Raw genomic sequence first — 19,302 nt, forward strand, 5'->3', positions numbered from 1 at the left:
TTTTTTTTTGCATTTGCTTTTGCGTTATCTTGCATTGCTAACAAGTCTTCACTAGCGTTCATGCTTCTGGTTGCTTTAAGAGCTTTAAGCCCCAAAACAGAGCTTTTTGCCTTTATAGATACACTTTTGTTTTAATTTGTGCAATCTGGCAACCTGATGGCAGAACAAGCGCTGATGATGATATGAAAACATATGATATTCTGCTTTCATGAAAGAGTCATATAGACAATGTGTGTTATTTCACAAGCCATTTCTACTGTTTGTGTTACCAAATGTGCTTACCAAATGTGAGTTTCAATAATAGATAGCCTATATTCTGTTATCTAGAATAAATGCGCTTTTCTTACTGGTGACAATACGAAGGGGAAAAATGTACATCAATTGGAATTGTTGGAATTTATATATTCAGAGTTTCTAAAGTATTTACCAGTTTTTGTGTTGAAAATGGTGTGGCGATGTTAGTTTTCAGTGTGTAGACTATTAACGATCTTTAAGCAAATTTATCTGTGTTTTTTTTCCCATCTGCGAAAAAATTGTCATTTAGAAAATATAATGTGAATACAGATGACAAAACACGAATAAAAACCATGAGTTTTGTATTAGTTGGTTAAATGAAGTCAGTGTATAGTCAGTGGAGGTTGGTTAAGGGACACATGAAATGTTTTTGCATTTCCCTGTTGAATTAAAAAAATAATAATATTAAATAAAAACGCTAAAACCAGCCTAAGCTGGTTGACTGATTTTAGTTGGTACTTTATGTTTCATGTTTCTAAGCTTTCCTTATGTCACGTTTTCATTAAAGCAATCTTAACCTCATCAAAAACACAGATCAGGTCAGATCCAGACATGTTTCAGTCTTTCACCCCTCACACAGAAACACCTGAGAGCCGACAGCGTATATAAGAACCTGCATTAAACGCTCGCTGAAGACAGATCTGAACACACTGCTAATACAGGCATTAATCCACTAACTCCATTATTAAAGGTTCATTTAAAGGTTTCTGGGCTTGTCTACTTGTTGGCGATGGAACAGGAAAGATTTGGACAAGTGAAACTTCTAAGGGTCCATAACTATAAAAAAAATGCATAAATAAAATGAAATGCAATTACATAAAGGATTGAGGCTTTTAAAACAAAATGCTGTAAAAAGCAAGGAAATTCTGAATAGTGCTATATTGCTGTATAATGTAATTTAAAACTGCATTAAAATTAATATACATATTAATATAAAATATAATATTTCTAATTATTATTATTAAAACAATATTAAAATAGAGAAAGAACAGTTCAAATGTAAAATATCAACTAAAGTGACAAAACATTTTACTATTAGTAGTATCATCATTATTAATATTATTATTTATTATAATGACTAAATATTAGTAATGGTAATAATAATACAATACTAATATGATAATATTTTGTATTGTTTTCATCATCATTAATAATAATGATTAATTAGTAGTAGTAGTATTGTGATGACAATATTGAAATAAGAAAAGAACGGTGTGAAAAAAAAGAGAAACTAAAGCGTCTAAAAATAATGTATTTATTGTATTGTATTGTAAAATGTATGTAAGACGGAAAATAATTTATTTATTTTTTTTGGTAATTTGATTCACATCGCATCCTTAACGGTAAAGTAAATTCAATGCATTTCTTAAAAAAAACATGCAGAATAAATCTGGGTGAACAAACTAAACTAAATAAGAACTAAACCATCTAAACTAATTGTCCAGTCCAGATTTAGACGAGGCTTGAACTGTAGTTTAAAAATAGATGCATCCATATAAAACCTCCCAGGATCGGCTCATTCAACTCAGTCACCATGCAAACAAATCACATCACATGGTTTGGAAATCCGATCTAGGGTCTGTATTTCTATTGAGGGGTGCAGCCGATTTGCTGATGGGTGTATTTCTGTAGCGGCCCTTCATTGAGACAATGGTGGTGTCAGCTAACACCCCTGGGATGGGAATACCCTGCTGTCGCCCTGCCAGCCCAATGTAAACAGAAGAATCAGATTCCCTCCAGGCAGGAAGGGCCACTCGCAAACACAAACGCTCATTAGCAAACACAAGACGCTAAATAGACACAGTAAAGTCTGTGCTGTGTTTACAGAGAGCGCTAATATGCATGCATTCAAGAAATACTTGCTCTGGTTCTGTTCACGAGTTCAGTAGGCCAGAAGTGTTTATATAAACAGACATTTTCATGCATATCTGGCAGCTGAAATGCTCGGAAACACCGGTTGTGTTCTGTACGAGCCACAAGCCTTGTTCGCAAGACAAGCCGAAACTTTCCAGAGCAGTTGCCAGTAGGCCTCGCTCATAAAGGCATCGTTGCAGCTTATATGTGTCCCTCGAGTAGAGACACGCAAACTGACCACACGAGCTAGAAAATATGTTCACTTGGAGAACGATGGATAGAGAGAGAGCATCTGGTTTCCGAAAATATCTCAGAAGAGAGGAATTCCTCTCTAAAAGACCTGGAGGCCTCTGAAACATCATCAGTGTCTGGAGGAACAGCAACAGCTCGATTGTGCTTTGAGCGAAACACTTAATTGCTATTCTTTTAAAATGTGAATTACGTTTAAAAGGGCAAAAGCTTCCTAAAATTCACAGGATCTGATGTGATCGGTTGCTAAGTTTGCAAGCATCATTTATGGCTATTCTAGAGTCTTAAATAGGTGCACGATCAATTTGCATGGGGAAAACATCAAAATATTATTGAGTTTTTTGATAAAAACTATGGTGGTGATGTAAAATGTGATTTTATGAAATCGGCAGTTTTGCTGTGCTTTGTAAGGCTGCACAATTTGGCCCAATTATTTTTTTTTATTATATACACCGATATGACTATGAATAATAATAATAGAAATAATACACGTATAATAAAATTATAATAATAATAATAATAAAAATATTTAAAACCAAATTAAGTTCAACAAACCTATACTATAACAACATTAAGAAATATTAATATTGTAATAATTGTAAAAAAATTAATAAGCATTGTCATTTTTATTACAAAAATGCACAATACTTACACAAATTATTATATTATTTTACATAAATACTATGTGATTTTCCAATGAAATATCACATAATATAAAATATCCAATAAAGCTACAGGTAGATCTTAAAGCTTCTCGTTTGTTGATGAAAGCCAGTTTATAAGTGACTGTTAAGATGTTTTTTTAAATACCTTTTTGTAAATGCATATTATAAAGTTACCCAAACTCAAAGCATATGCAAAGAAGAGTTTGTGTGGAGCAGCATTTGATGTAAAGAGAGACACTGAAAACAGAATGATGCAGCACATGTATTTATCTTATTATCATTTATTTATGTTTGGCTTTTCCGATTTGCCATACCACGATTTAATCAAGCAACCCTATGACTGTCTGATGCATCTAGATTACGAATAAAAATGGTGAGAGCTTTATGAATCCACATGCTACAATATGATTGGCTCCTAAAAAAAACTTAAGACTTTAATACACCTAGTAGCCTGTAAACAAGACATTAGCCTCTTAACACTAGTACTTCTAAACATCAACATGCAAGAATACATTCGACTCACCTCCACGTCCTGCCGGCTGAAGTCGTTCTGGTCTTTGAAGTTAGCCGCACCTGCGCTGAGCTCCATCAGCATTTTGCCGATCTCGGGCTTTATTGCTGTGGTGAGCCGGCTGGTCATTTCCATGACATGTTCCTGCACGTCCTTCAGTTGCATAGCTGCTTTGGAGTAACGCGAGTCACGGAAAACACTGCCAAAGAGCTCGGTCAGGAACGCGCTCGCACGGCAGAATGCATTCAGCGCATCCAGGTATTTGGAGATGCCCTGCTGGATGTCCGCGATAGCCGTGGTGGTGCTGGGGGGCGGGGCATGGCAGCCAGAAGGGGAGGAGCCTATGGCCGCCATAGGAGAAGGGGTGGAGCAAGAAGAGCCCAACGGGGCGCTGAGGGTCCGGCTGAGCTCGGGCAACTGGAAGTGCTGGTGTTGCTGCACTTTGTGCTTGGACCCGCCAAGCAAAAAGCGCAGCTTGTAGTCCATTTTACTTTCTTGTGCACTGCAACAATACATAAGTATCCAATGCACCCAGGGAGTATCGGTTTTCTCGACCTTCGAATGAGTTCTGGATGCTTAATCTGGGTCTCCTTGAATCAAGTAAATAGACAGCTTAAAGATCCCATCAGAGGGGCATTCATGACAGTATCCCACTCTAAAAAGATGGAGAGAGTGTTGCGAAGAAAGGTTCGAGGAAATCTTGCAGCCCAGCTGCGACTCCAAACGCAGCTCACATCAAAACGTTTGCAAAAAAAATACTAATAAATATCCCAGTCAAAGTTATTTTCCCTTAGAATTGGTTCACGGGTGCCTCTCGATCTAGCTTCAATCCAAAGTGCATAATCAATCCTTCAAACGGAAGCCAAAAAACCCTTCTCTCCGAGCTCTTTCCGTACGCCTCTAATAAAAATAGAAAAATAGTAAAAATCTCTCAGCAAAAGACAGGATTTTCAGGAGAGGAAAAACAGTGGCAGGATTTGCGCGAGCTATGGGTGATGTGTCCTTGGGACGCCTGACGGATCCAGTCGGTCAGAAGGTTTGTGAGCGCCGTACAGACGGTCAGGGGTCGAGCGAGTCCTTGATCAGTTTCCAGTGTCTGAGGTAGTTAATACTCGCAACGGAAACAAATGTGCTTCCAGATAGGGGTGTCTCTGCAAACGTGGGCCACAGCAACAAAAGCACAAACTATCTATAAGGCCTCGCAGTCATTTCCTGCGAAAGAGACAAAGAGAGAGTGTCAGAGAGATATCACAGGGAGGATGTGATTTGACATTTGTTTCCAAGCGTCTCCTGGAGATTTGATTCAGAATTAGAAATTCAGAATTCGGTGTTCTGATTAGTGCATTACATTTACACCATTGTTGAATTTGTGTGCAAAATAATTTAACATTTTCACAGTAATATAAATGCAAGCTCAGCGAATTAAAATCATGCATAAAGAAACAGCACAGAACGAGTGTAAACAAAAATATATTAAAAATAGATTTTGGTATTAAATAAAGCAGAAAAATTTAATACTAATATTAGATTAAAATAAGTGTATGTTGATGCAGTAAAATAACTAAAACTGAAAAATAAAGATATACAGAGACATTTTTAAATTACAAAAACAAATAAAAAATTATAAATTAAAAATACTAAAAATACAGAAATAAAAGCTCATTCAAATTATTAATAAACACTATAAATGTTACTATAATAAGACACATGACTCGAGGAAACGTTTATGTCAAATGGAAATAAAACTATTAAAAACAGACTTCGGTAACTAGTATCTGAAATAAAATAATAAATTTAACTAAAGGTTCTACAATAATTAAAACTGTAAAAAAAAAAAAAGAAATGAGCTAAATGGAGACATAAAAAAAAAAGAGCACAAAACAGAATATAAAAATAAAACCAAATAACAAAGCTACGTTTCCACATAATTTGCACAAGTTTTAATGTCAAATGGAGCATTTTTATGCGATTAAATGTAGTATTTAATGCTAACTATGAGCTGTATGTGATGCATGAGTTAGTAAACTGCTTTAGTGCCCTACAGAACACACTGAAACAACAAATAACAATGGGCCTTACGTCACGAAAACAGTGTCTGACACTCTTTATTCAAACCTGACAGAACACTGCAGGACAACACTGAAGAAGCACAGCATCCCAGTGTCTGAAGAACAGGACAGGGACGGGGAAAACCATGAGAGATGTGTTGTTTCGCTCTGTCATTATGCAAAATGTGCCGCTGCATTTGCATAAGCTGAAAAATATAATGCCACACTATTTAGCTTATTTTAACAGCTTTCACGCTTCAGAAGACAGTAGTATTTTATTGAATACTAAAACATATTCTGTGTTAAACGTGCCACAAGACTTTAATTAGGACTGACTAGCTGTTCAGACAACACTAGGACAAGAAGATTTTAAAAATGCACCATTTTTTACATCTCCAAAACTAGAGTATTGAGATATTATAACAATAAAATCATTCAATATCAATATTTACCACAGTATTCATTTCATACTATTAATGGGGAAGGAAATCATTCCACATGTTTGTTAGACCTCTAGAATAAATCTTAACATAATTTGTCTACAATTAAACTGCAAATAATTATTTTTAAATGCAGAGATGCATGGAATTTTGAGTTTTATTCTTCCACAAAATATTTTGTGTTTTTTCATACTTCTGAGTTATGATTTGTTTGTAATTAAATTTATCATCAAAATGGCATCCAATTAAATTAATTTAAAAAAAACTAACAATTTAATCAAGCTTTTTAAATCAACTGAAAACATAATTTACAACAAAACATTGGATTTTTGTCAAATAAGGGGCTAAACAATAGAACTTGTATAGTGCATAAAAATGTGGACGAAAAAATATATTCTTATTTTTGTTGTTGTTAAAAATAAATACAATTATATTTTATTTTATTTAGGGATGCACGATATTGGATTTTGGCCGATATTCGATATGCCGATATTTTCTAAATAATTTTGGCCGATGCCGATACCGATATCGATATATATACAAATATATACTGATATATTTACAAATATATACTGATATATTTAAACTTTAATTTTACTGAAGAGAAATCCATGTATCTCTTCTGTACTGATTCTACCATAAATTTATTATTTTACAAATGTAGACAGACATTCACATCTGAAAAACAGGTCAATTATTTCACTTGGAGAATATCGGTTTGGCTCATCGGCAGAAATATTCATATCGGCCGATACCGATAATGGTCATTTTAAGCTTTTATCGGCCGATACCGATGTTGTGCCGATATTATCGTGCATCCCTAATTTTATTCATATATAGATATAACAAATACATAATTATAAAGGGTTTTAAAACACTACTATTATTATTATTATTATTAAACAAATAATATTTTATACATTTTACATATATAAAATAAGAAATAATAATTATAATAAAGTAATTATAATAAGTGTTTTAATGCACTGTATCGTCATTATTATTATTATTATTATTATTATTACTATTATTATATTTTATATGTACAAGTATTAATAATAATAAAACAATAATTATATTAAATGTTTTAAGACCTAATATATATATATATATATATATATATATATATATATATATATATATATATATATATATATATATATATATATATAAAATAAGCAATAATAATTATAATAAGTGTTTTAATGCACTGTATCGTCATTATTATTATATTTATATTTTATATGTTTAAGTAATAATAATAAAACAATAATAATTATAATAAGTGTTTTAATACACTATTATTATCATTATTATTAAATACAAATTTTGTTTTATTTAAATATTTATAAATATAAAATGAAATAAGTAATAATAATTATAATCAAAATAAGTGTTTTAATACACTGTTATAATAATACTAATAATAATAATAATAATAATAATAATAATATATATTTCAGGAGGCCTTTGCTGGAGTTTACACGTCCGCAGTGTTTCTCTTTCCAGTGTTCTTGTGCTGCTGATTTAATGCTATCTGAACTTGAATAGAATGATTCCAGAAGTCCCTTCTGTTTATCTGCCGTGTTCCAGTGACCTCAAAATCTCACTTCCTTTGACAAACAACAAACAGTTATCTAGGAAAACACATGCTCACGTGCACAACGGCGCCAAACACAGACAAACACTCAGCTGTAGAGGACAGAGACAGAGTCCTTCAGAACGTGAAGAGCAGTCGTCTGTCTCCTGTAAAAGCCCAGTCTTTGAGCATATGACGGGGAATGGGCGAGAGCAGTTCCTGTCAGTAAACCCTGCGGATTAGAGTGTGTTTTCACTGCTCAATAACACAACCGTGGAAACAGGGTGGCACACTTGGCACCCTTCAGACACTCTGTTCGAAGATGAGAAGGAAGTCTTGTGATGATGGATCATCTGTGCTGAAGGTCTCGTGCTAAATAAAGTGCAGAACTTCCTCTGTAAGTGCAGCTTCTTATTGTACCGACAAAAGACAATACTAGTATCGCTCTACAGATGAGCCATCAACAAACAATCACCCAGAAATGATTGAGGAATGATGCTGAAAATACAGCTGTGCATCACAGAAATAAATGACATGTTAACAGATATTCCCATGGAAAACATTTTAAACTAATCATTTTTGATCAAACAAATGCAGCCTTCTTTTTATCGCCCCCATATTAGTGAAAGGGCATGGTAATCTCACACTCCAGGTAAAAAGATATCTTCTGACTACACAGGGTCCTGCTATATTAAAGCTAACGTCTGCTGTGTTGTATTCAGGGCTGACGGCTGATCACACAAAACAACTATCGTCATACATGAAGGATAAAACACCAAACCACACTTCAGCGCTGCTTTCTTCTCGCAGGACACACTCTGAAAACGACCTTCACATCTGTTACTAATGAAGCCAGGAATGTTCCCCTCCGCACAGAAAGGTGGCTCATTATCAGGGCAAAGACACAGACCGAGAGGACGGCTTTCGTCAGGGGAAGATCAGGACGTCTTTTAATCGTTCAGACATAACACACCTGCATCGAGAGGCAAGACTCGGATATATTGAGAAACTGGAGAAACCGACAAACACGTTCAGATGAATTCCTATAATGTTTTCCAGACAGGTTTTGGTTTGTTGGTTGACCAGAGCAAAAACACGTTTAATAAAATTGCTGGAAAACACTCTTCAAAAACTAGTTCTTACAGAAATCAAATTAGACAAAACATTAATTTTTGAGGATGATGACTAAAGACCATCAACTAGTTATTTAACCACTGCCTACTTTTGCTTATATATATATATATATATATATAATTTTGCATTAATTCAGCGAATTCAAAGAGAGATTTTTATTGGTTGTCCAAATTGGGGTAAAAAAACCTAATAATTTAAAATTAAAATAAATACGTAAGTAAATAAATAAATAAATTAATAAATAAATATAAAATGTCAATAAAAAAATGTCAATAAAAAATATTAAATTATTTTTTGTATTGAAATATTATATATATATATATATATATATATATATATATATATATATATATATATATATATATATATATATATATATTTTTTATAATATTTCAATAAAAAACATTTATATAATTAATATTAATAATAAAAATCTAAATAAAATATTTTTTTTATATATATGTTTACCTTCATTTCACGTGATTTAACAGATTTCAGAAAATTAATTACACATTAACTTAAAATATGAATAAAGACTTTAGGTCAAAGGGGTACAGCGAAAAATAAAAAGGTTTGGGAATTGCTGATTTTGCATATTAACAGATACATTATGAAATATCAGAACTGTAAAACCGTATTTCTCCAAGAAGTTGCATCTCTGAATCCTTCCTTTAAACTAAAACTACTAAACCAGCATAATTATTTAGTTTTAGTTTGAAGGGGATGAGATGCAACTTCTTGAAGAGGGTTTTACAGCGCTAAAATAATGTAATATTAATGCAACAAATTCCTCTCTGTTTAAGCATTACATTCGTGGCAACCTTCACTTATGGTAATGAAATATTTATAGCATACTTTTTTTTTCATTTTATAAAGAATAAAGCAACACAAGGACATGCATTACACTTTCTTGTCATACCACACCTCAAGGACCAATATAATATTTCATTCTGTGGATCTATTTATACACTGACTCCAGAGCGGCTGTGGGATTATTTCTGGAGTTTCCCATTCAGAAGACAGACAACAGGCGAACACAACACAAGTGTTGCACACAGAGGAGACCCCCGTACCCTCACATGTGCTGCGTGCAGCTGTCAAGTGTGCTTATGTCAGCACATACTGCCTATAATCGTCCAAAATATTATATATATACACACACACCGTACGTTTTAACACAAGCCTCGACTCTCTACACACACCTTGGCAACAGAATCACTATTGGCTAGTTTAGTTTTAGTTTACTGTATACTAATATATGAATACTATATACAAATACTACTAATATGCAAGGATTAATGAGCTGCTAGGTTCATGAATATTAATCATGTTGTCATCGCTCATTCAAACAGATTTGCTGAAAACAAACCAGAGACAATGATAGGTGAGCACCAGCCAATGAGATCGCTGTTTGCGCATTAGCTCCGCCCACGGTTGATCTTAAAGCTGTAGAATTCTAAATGAACTCCATTGTTTTGACAGCAAAATATAACAAATAATAGTGTTTACATGTAGTGTAGCAATTCTGCATGGTTTGTAAGACTCTCTCGCTCTCTCTCTCACTCTCTGCATGTTTAGAAGAATTTTTTATTGGCAGTTTGTTAACTAATGAAGCCCTAATGTAAAGTGTGAATTAACAAGAAAGAATCAAAACACTTGGGCATATTATAGTCCACATTAAATTGCAAAAAAACTCTAAATATTTCAGCATTTGGCGCTGTGATGAACACAATAGCAAATCCACAAATCTGAATGTCTATTTAAATACATTTTATAAAATAGTGCAGCTGCTTTATTTATGGGGTTTCCAGGGTAAGGGCGGAATTTCCTGCAGATTAGCGCCATCTGGTGTCAGAGAGTGAATGTGCTTTCATTCAGCACGTCTCACTAGTTCCTCATGTGCTTCTCATGCGTGCTTGTTTCCATCAGAGCGCACATGCATCTTTTAAACAGCATACAGCTGTGTTGTGTATTTTTACCAGTTTATGGGGAACGCATTCTTAAAGTGCATTACAAATTCATATTCATATTCAAAATGCATTTGTGCATATTCATTACAGTGATCACATTACTGAATACCAGCACACGTCTAGCTACACTTATACTCAGCTTCCAACTCACACACTGGTTAGTCACCCAGAGTAAAGACTGACTTGCATATGCGTGTGATTTACAGGGATTGTAGAGGGCCGGGCCTGTTAAACAAAAACAAGAGTAGAAAAGAAAACGCAGTGTGAAACCAGATCTGACTGCAACAATACCAGACCAACCTTTAACAAATGCAATTGTTCAACTCGAGGCGGTCAAGCATGGAAACTCTCCAGAATTCTTGTTTTAGATACACCTCAGGGCCGGTAGCAGCGTATGACCCCTGAACTCAGACCCCTGCTTCAACTCACAGCTCCATTTCAGCCGCACACCAAAAGAGAGCACGGCTCGGGTTTCACACACACGTGGTGCATTGTGGGAACGATGGCCATCTCTGCCGCTTGGCTCGGTAGCAGGACTGACGTGGATCAAAACACCACTGGGGGTCGGAGAACATTTTTGTGATGGAAATGTTTCTGTGGTCGTGTGGTTTCTAAATGCAGCGTTCAGATATAAAACTGTGAGGACGGCTGTGTGTTAAAAAACATGTTTGATTCTAAATGTGCAAAACATTTCCCTTCTCTCCAGTTCATCTGGCTTTCTCCTGCACATTTCCCAAAGCGAAACACATTTTACATTCCTTAAAACCCAACCGAACTGGACCGGATACCATCATAATAATAATAATAATAACAACCCATGACTTTATGAGCTCTGGCCATATTTACTCACAGCTCTCAGTTTGGACTATTGCTTGGATTGTTTACCGAAGCTGAAATGATTAAAAATCACTTTCAATAATTTAAATGAAGCTAAAAATAAACTATAAATGCCTTGGCACCTAACTGAAATAGTACTGCATCACCAAACATTACTACAACTAAACGGAAGAAAGCTAAATAAAAGCCGATTCAAATATTAACAAATACTACAATAGTTAGGGCCCGAGCACCGAGGTGCGAGGACCCTCTTGTATCTGCTTTGTTTATTAGGGCCCGAGCACCGATGGTGTGAGGACCCTCTTGGAATTGCTCCGTTTATTATTATTATTATTATTATTATTATTATTATTATTATTATTCTTCTTCTCCAAAATGAATCGCATTTTTGAGGGCCTAAACCTGCTCGAAAAGTCATGAAACTTTGCACACACCTCAGAACTGGCGAAAATTTACGTCTGATATGGGTTTCAGAAGTAGGTGTGGCAAAATGGCTCAACAGCGCCACCTATACACGTTCAACGGTGTGCGCCTCGAGCTACGTTTCATGTACATGTATGAAAATCGGTATACACATGTAACTCTCCAATACCTACAAAAAAGTATCTTGGAGCAAAATCCGAAACCCAACAGGAAGTCGGTTATTACTAATATTATGAGCAAATTTTGTGTCATTTTTGTCATTTCCATGCGTTGTATTTTAACGAACTCCTCCTAGAGATTCATTCAGATCAACACCAAATTTGGTATGCCTAATCTGAAGGCCTTTGCGATGTTAAATTGCGAAGCTTTTGAGTTTTCATTAATGGGCGTGTCCGTGGTGGCCTGACGAATTTCGATGATTCGCCATGAAACAGGAAGTTGCTATAACTCAGACATACAATGACCAATCTGCCCCAAACTTCACATGTTTGATGAGACTCCTGACCTGAACAGATTGACATGCCCATATTCAGTTATAGTCATAGCGCCACCTATTGGCAACAGGAAGTGACATATTTTACACTGCGATGAACTACTCCTAGAAATTTTATGACATCAATGTATTTTTTGTGGTCAGTCTAATCTAAAGGCCTGTGCGATGTTAAGTTGTGAAGATCTTGAGTTTTTGTTAAAAGGCGTGTCCATGGCGCTGTCACGAAGTTCGATGTCTCGCCATGGAAATAAAAGATGTTATAACTCAGGCATAAAATGTCCGATCTTCCCCAAACTTCACATGTGTGATAAGAGTCCTGGCCTGAACACATCTGAAGGCCAAAATTCCATCAGGTGTGGCAAAATGGCTCGATAGCACCACCTATACACTTTCAACAGAGTGCGCCTCGAGCTATGTTTCACGTACATGTACAAAAATCGGTATACACATGTAACACACCAATACCTACAAAAAAGTCTCTTGGTACGAAATCCGAATCTCAACAGGAAGTCGGTTATTTAGAATTTTCTCTGCAAAACTGGCGTTGTTTTTGCCATTTTCAGGGGTTGTACTTTAACGAACTCCTCCTAGAGATTTATTCAGATCAACACCAAACCTGGTCAGTGTAATCTTAAGCCCTTTGCGATGTTAAATTGCGAAGATCTTTAGATTTCGTTAAAGGGCGTGTCCATGGTGGCCTGACAAATTTCGATGTTTCGCCATGAAAAAGGAAGTTGCTGTAACTCAGACATACAATGTCCAATCTGCCCCAAACTTCACATGTTAGATAAAACTTCTGCCCTTAACAGATCTACATGCCCACATTCAGTTATAGTCATAGCGCCACCTATTGGCAACAGGAAGTGACATGTTTTACGCTGCGACAAACTACTCCTATTATTTTTTTGAGATTAACATATATTTTGTGGTCAGTCTAATCTAAAGGCCTGTGCAATGTTAACTTTTGGAGATCTTGAGTTTTTGTTAAAGGGCGTTTCCATGGCGCCATGACAAAATTTGATATCTTGCCACAGCAAGAGAAGTTGTTGTAACTCAAGTATAAAATGTTCAGTCTTCCCCAAACTTCACATGTTCAATAAGAGTCCCGGCCTGAACACATCTGAAGGCCAATATTCCATTATAATGATAGCGCCACCTGCTGGCAACGGTAAGATTGGCACATATATGGGATATACTTTGATATATTCCACTTATATTTAGGACATTAAATGCATATTTCTCAACGTTCACCTTTTTACTAAAGCCACACGATGGCGGTGAGCCCGGGTGCGAGGGCCCGTTCATCGCTGCTTGCAGCTTTAATTAGGGCTCAAGCCTGGAGGGCGAGAGCCCTATTGTTTTCCTTAGGATTATTTTTTTTTTTTTTTTTTTTTTTTTTATTCTTCTAATTTTTTTCTAAGGTTTCGGGGGCTTTTGGGGTCCTTAACATGCTCAAAAACTCTTGAAAATTGGCACACACCTTGGAACCTGCGGCCATTAGGGCCGGGCAGAGTCTGATACAAGGGCGTGGCACAGGGGCTCTACAGCGCCCCCTGTAGTACCGAGGGCCATATATCATGCATACTTGCACGTATACATATGAAACTTGGTACATATATATAACTCATCAAACCAAACAACTTTCACACTGCATGTCATAAGCTCCGCCCAACAGGAAGTTGGCTATTTAGGGTTTTATGAAAAACACATGCTCTGGAATTTGATATACTCCTCTGAGGAACTCCACCCGTTCACCTCAAAACTCGGTGAACACGATCTCAAGACATTGGGGATGCTAAATTGCGAAGAGATTTTTGATATCTCGAACGGTTTGCCCGTGGCGAGGCGTTGAAATTATGGCGAGAAATGAGAAACAGGAAATGTATAATAACATCCACATACATTTGCTGAATTTGATCAAACTTAATTGGTTTGTTCGTTGTATGATACCGATCGTATATATGTGACTTTTAGGAGTCAAAGTTATAGCGCCACCAACTGGCAGCAGGAAGTGAATCATTTTCAGAACGCTTTGAATTCAGCATTTTATTTTTACTTGATTTGCTTCAAACTTCATCAGAATAATGACAAAACACGGCCGAAGACAATCTGTCGTGGGGATATTTATATCTAATATAGTGTTGCCATGGCAACGTGTCAAACTTGAATGTTCTGTTCTGGTGATTTTTAGGCAGATAACTAGCTCAGATTTACATGAAACTCGAAACAGATATCAGTATTAAAGATAGCTAGACCATGGCAAAAGCTTTTAAAAGGGCGTGGAAGAGGCACTCTATAGCGCCACCTTTTGTCAAAAGTGGGGGGATTAGTTTTAGCTACAGACACCAAACTTGGTACATAAATTGTTCTTATCAAGACGGACAACTTTCTAATTCGCAGTCATAAGCTACGACCAACAGGAAGTTGGCTATTTTGACTTGAATATGGATTTTTGGGAATTTTCTTTTGTGAATTAATGCATACTCCTCCCAGGGGAAGTACACTATACACACCAAACTTTGTCTACATTAAGAAAAACCATTGAGGAACTTAAATTGCGAACGGATTTTGGTTAGCTTGAACGGTTTTGTCGTGGTGAATTTTTGAAATGACAGTAAAAAGGGAAACATTAATTGTCTTGTATGTTTAAATTGCAGCTTCCAAACACTTCAAAGCATTTTTTCATACAAAGATCAAATCATTCTGAGGAAATATGCATAGTTTCACGACTTTACAACACTGTATGGATAAAAGAAAATTAAAAAACTGTCAGACTTCTCAACTGACATGATCTCACTCTGGCCACCCTGTCTGTGTGAGGAAAGGGAGGGGGAGAGGGAGGGGGAGTGTGAGGGGGTTGGTGACTGTGACAGTGTGTGTGGACTGTAGGGAGGGGCTGTCTGGCAGAGAGAGAGAGAGAGAGACCTAATCATCCCTTTAATAATCAGGAAAAAAAATCTGTATTTTAAATTGTTATTAGGGCTCAAGCCCAAAGGGCGAGAGGCCTATTGTTTTCCTTAGGATTATTTTTTATTATTATTATTATTATTATTATTATTTTTTTTTTCCAACGTCTCGGGGGCTTTTGGGGCCCTTAACATGCTTAAAAAGTCTTGAAAATTGGCACACACATTGGAACCTGCGGCCATTAGGGCCGGGCAGAGACTGATACACGGGCGTGGCACAGGGGCTCTACAGCGCCCCCTGGAATGCTGAGGGCCATATATCATACATACTTGCACGTAGACGCACGAAACTCGGTACACATATAGAACTCATCAATACAAACAACTTTCGAATTGCATATCATAGGCTCCGCCCAACAGGAAGTTGGCTATTTGGGGTTTATTATTCATATTTGTCGTCAAAGTTGTGGGGGCTTTTGGGGTCCTTAACATACTCAAAAACTCTTGAAAGTTTGCGCACACTTTGGAATCTGTGGCCTTAATCAGCCTGCAGAGGCTGGGACCCGGGCGTGGCACAGGGGCTCTACAGCGCCCCCTGGAACACAGTCATAAATGTTGATGTATAGCTCACACATACTTGCACGTATTAATATGAAACTCAGTACACATATAGATCTCATCGTGCCGAACAACTTGCGTATTGCATGTTATAGGCTCCGCCCAACAGGAAGTCAGCTATTTAGAGTTATGTAAAAAGCGTATGCTCTGGAATTTGAAATACTTGTCATAGGTTTTTTACTCGATTGCCGCCAAACTCGGTCAACATGATCTCAAGGCACTGGGGATGAAAAATTGCCAGGGGATTTTTGATATCTCAAACGGTTTGCTCGTGGCGAGGCGTTGAAATTATGGCGAGAAATGAGAAACAGGAAGTGTCTAATACCATCCACATACATTTCCTGATTTCAATCAAACTTCATCAGATTATTCTTTAAATGATGTCGATCGCATATATGTGACTATTAGGAGTCAAAGTTATAGCACCACCAACTGGCAGCAGGAAGTGTGTCATTTTCAAAATGCTTTGTATTCAGCATCTTATTTTTACTCGATTTGCTTCAAACTTCCTCAGAATAATGTTAAAACACAGCCTATATTAATCTGCTAGGGGGATATTGATATCTAAAAATATTGTTGCCGTGGCAACATGTCAAACTTGAATACTTCTCAGGTGATTTTAAGGCATATAACATACTTAGAATTTCATGAAATTCAGAACACATATCAGTATTTATGATAACTAGACACTGGCAAAAGTTCATAAGAGGGCGTGGAAGAGGCACTCTATAGCGCCACCTTTTGTCAAAAGTGGGGGGGTTAGTTTTAGCTACAGACACCAAACTCGGTACAAAAATTGTTCTTATCAAGACGGACAACTTTCTAATTCACAGTCATCAGCTACGATCAACAGGAAGTCAGCTATTTTGATTTGAATGTGGATTGTTTTTTACATTTAGCTGTGAATTAATGCATACTGCTCAGAGGAGAGTAACACTATACACACCAAACTTTGTCTACATGATGCCAAAACATTTTAAACAACTTAAATTGCCAAAGGATTTTGGATAGCTTGAACAGTTTTGTCGTGGTGATTTTTTTAAATGACAGTAAAAATGGAATTATTAATTGTCCTGCATTTTTAAATTCCAAACACTTCAAAACCTTTTTTCATACAAAAAAAAAGTCATTCTGAGTAAATATGGATAGTTTCACGACTTTACAACACTGTATGGATAACAGAAAATTAAAAAACTGTCAGACATCTCATCTCACTCTGTCCCTCTGTTTGAGTATTATGTGCTGAGACTTACATTGTCTGAGAGAAAATGCGCCCCTACAGGTTCAATTCCTTAAAGGGAAATTCGACTGAAAGGGAGGAGACTCTCTTTTAGTTTCATTTTTAAATCGGTTAAAATACAAATAAATACTTAGATTTAATTCACACTGACAAGCTAAACCAACATATATGATTATTATCAGGTCAGGGCTCATTAATAATTGATGTGTGGTCAGTGATACGTGAGAAACACAAGAGATGAATCACCGCTCTGAGCATGAGCATCTGGAATGATGAGCTCAGAAAAAAAGAGTTTATTTTTGTTTTATAGCTTTAACAAATAAAATATTAAAGCGATATCACACAATTCACCAATTAGAACACACAAAGAGCTAAATTCAGATGTTTTTGAACTGTTTGTGTGAAAATGAAATATTCGCGGCTGCCTATCTGAAATCACTGCCTCCGATCAGCGCGTACAGTGTCACAAGTTCAAAACAAACGAATTTATTCTTGTTTAAGAGCTTTTTAAAATAAAATATTGACATAAATGCACACAATACACCCATTATAACACAAGAGCTAAATGCAGGTGTTTGTGACCCGTTTAAGTGTGCAAGACTATTTGAAAGCGCGACTGGCAGAGTAACTCTCGAGCTGCAGGATTCTGCCTTTCGTCGTACGAACGAACACATCAAGGACAAGATTATTTCAAAATACATAATAGCTTGGCGAATATAAACGAAAACAGCCACGTGGACATAAACTGTTAAGAAATAAATCTGAAGTGGATCTACTGGATTTGAATATTAAGTGACCGCATATACCAGCTGCTTCTGTCTTCAATTTTAATCTATATAAAAAATTAAACTCATTCATCTTGGCTGCTTTTTTAATATGTGTACGTATTTATTTATTATTTTGCTCTAATAAGACTTAATCTATATTTAATTAAATCAATTACATTTTATTTTACATTTGATTTGTCCATTTTTGCATCTAAACGCCTAAAAACCTAAAACATGCTCTATTATACGATTGTTAGCAATTTCTTTATCGTCCAATTTATCTGGTGTACACTTTTATTTTCATAATAAACTTGTCTGTTAGATTATACACAGTTACAGTGGTCTATAATAAATATTAACAGGTTTTATTCAAGCTGTTTAGAATGAATGCAGTAGGCTAATTTTTTTAAATGTAAATCCAAAAAAAAAAAAAAAAAAAAAAAAAAGTTTAAATAAATAAAAAACATTGGAAAAGAATAACTGTTGTACTTTTTTATACATTTTGTATAATTTTATAGTTTATGCATTATAGTTATAAAAACAAATAAATTTAGCCACTCACATAGAAATCTTAGGCCTTATCCTTTTTTGACAGTTTTAGGGATTTTTAAAAATCCTAAAAAACCTTATTTGTGCTGCAAATAATAATTTCAAATTAATTTGATACTGACCTCTGACATCCTGTGACATGATATTTATTTGAATTTACATAATCTCATGGATGTAACAGTAAATCTGTTCAGCTCACAGATCAAGACTAAGCTGTAATGCAAGCAGAACTTTCACAAATGCTTGTAGGTCAATAAAATCATTACAAAACATTTACAAATCATTTAAGGGATTTGATAACACTATAAAATAATGTCTAATTTGTTAACATTAGCAAATGCATTGATAACACTTTATAATAACTGCACTCATTAGTAAATAGTCAGTTCATGCTTTATAAAGCCTTGTCCCAATATTAATAGTCAGTAGTAAGCAGTTTATAAATACAGCTATAAATAGCTTGTTCTTGGTTTATAAGCACATTTATTAAAAAGGACAGTAAAGGGTCAGTTATCTTCCTATGAAAAATAAATAAAATAAAAATAAACAAACAACAACACAGATTGATACAGAACTCAGAAATGTTATTGTGGATTTATGATAAACTCAGCCTGTAAATGAATTAATTCTCCTCCAAGAAGACACAAGTAGTTCACACCAAACTGTTTTAACATGAAGCCATATACTGAAGATTTTAAATTTCGAATGGGTTTAGGATACCTTAA

General features: G+C 35.5%; 1 protein-coding gene across 1 annotated transcript in view; it reads right to left on the minus strand.

The window, feature by feature from the left end:
- LOC113061413 (uncharacterized protein KIAA0355-like) overlaps positions 1 to 19,302 on the minus strand; it is a 47,755-nt gene that overhangs the window by 15,339 nt on the left and 13,114 nt on the right. Inside the window, exon 2 of the mRNA XM_026230497.1 lies at positions 3,586 to 4,785. Coding sequence (XP_026086282.1) covers positions 3,586 to 4,089 — 504 coding nt within the window. The 5' untranslated portion in view covers positions 4,090 to 4,785. The remainder of the gene's footprint in view (positions 1 to 3,585; positions 4,786 to 19,302) is intronic.

The sequence above is a fragment of the Carassius auratus genome, chromosome 43 (assembly GCF_003368295.1).
Source record: "Carassius auratus strain Wakin chromosome 43, ASM336829v1, whole genome shotgun sequence".
In the NCBI taxonomy this organism is placed as follows: domain Eukaryota; kingdom Metazoa; phylum Chordata; class Actinopteri; order Cypriniformes; family Cyprinidae; genus Carassius; species Carassius auratus.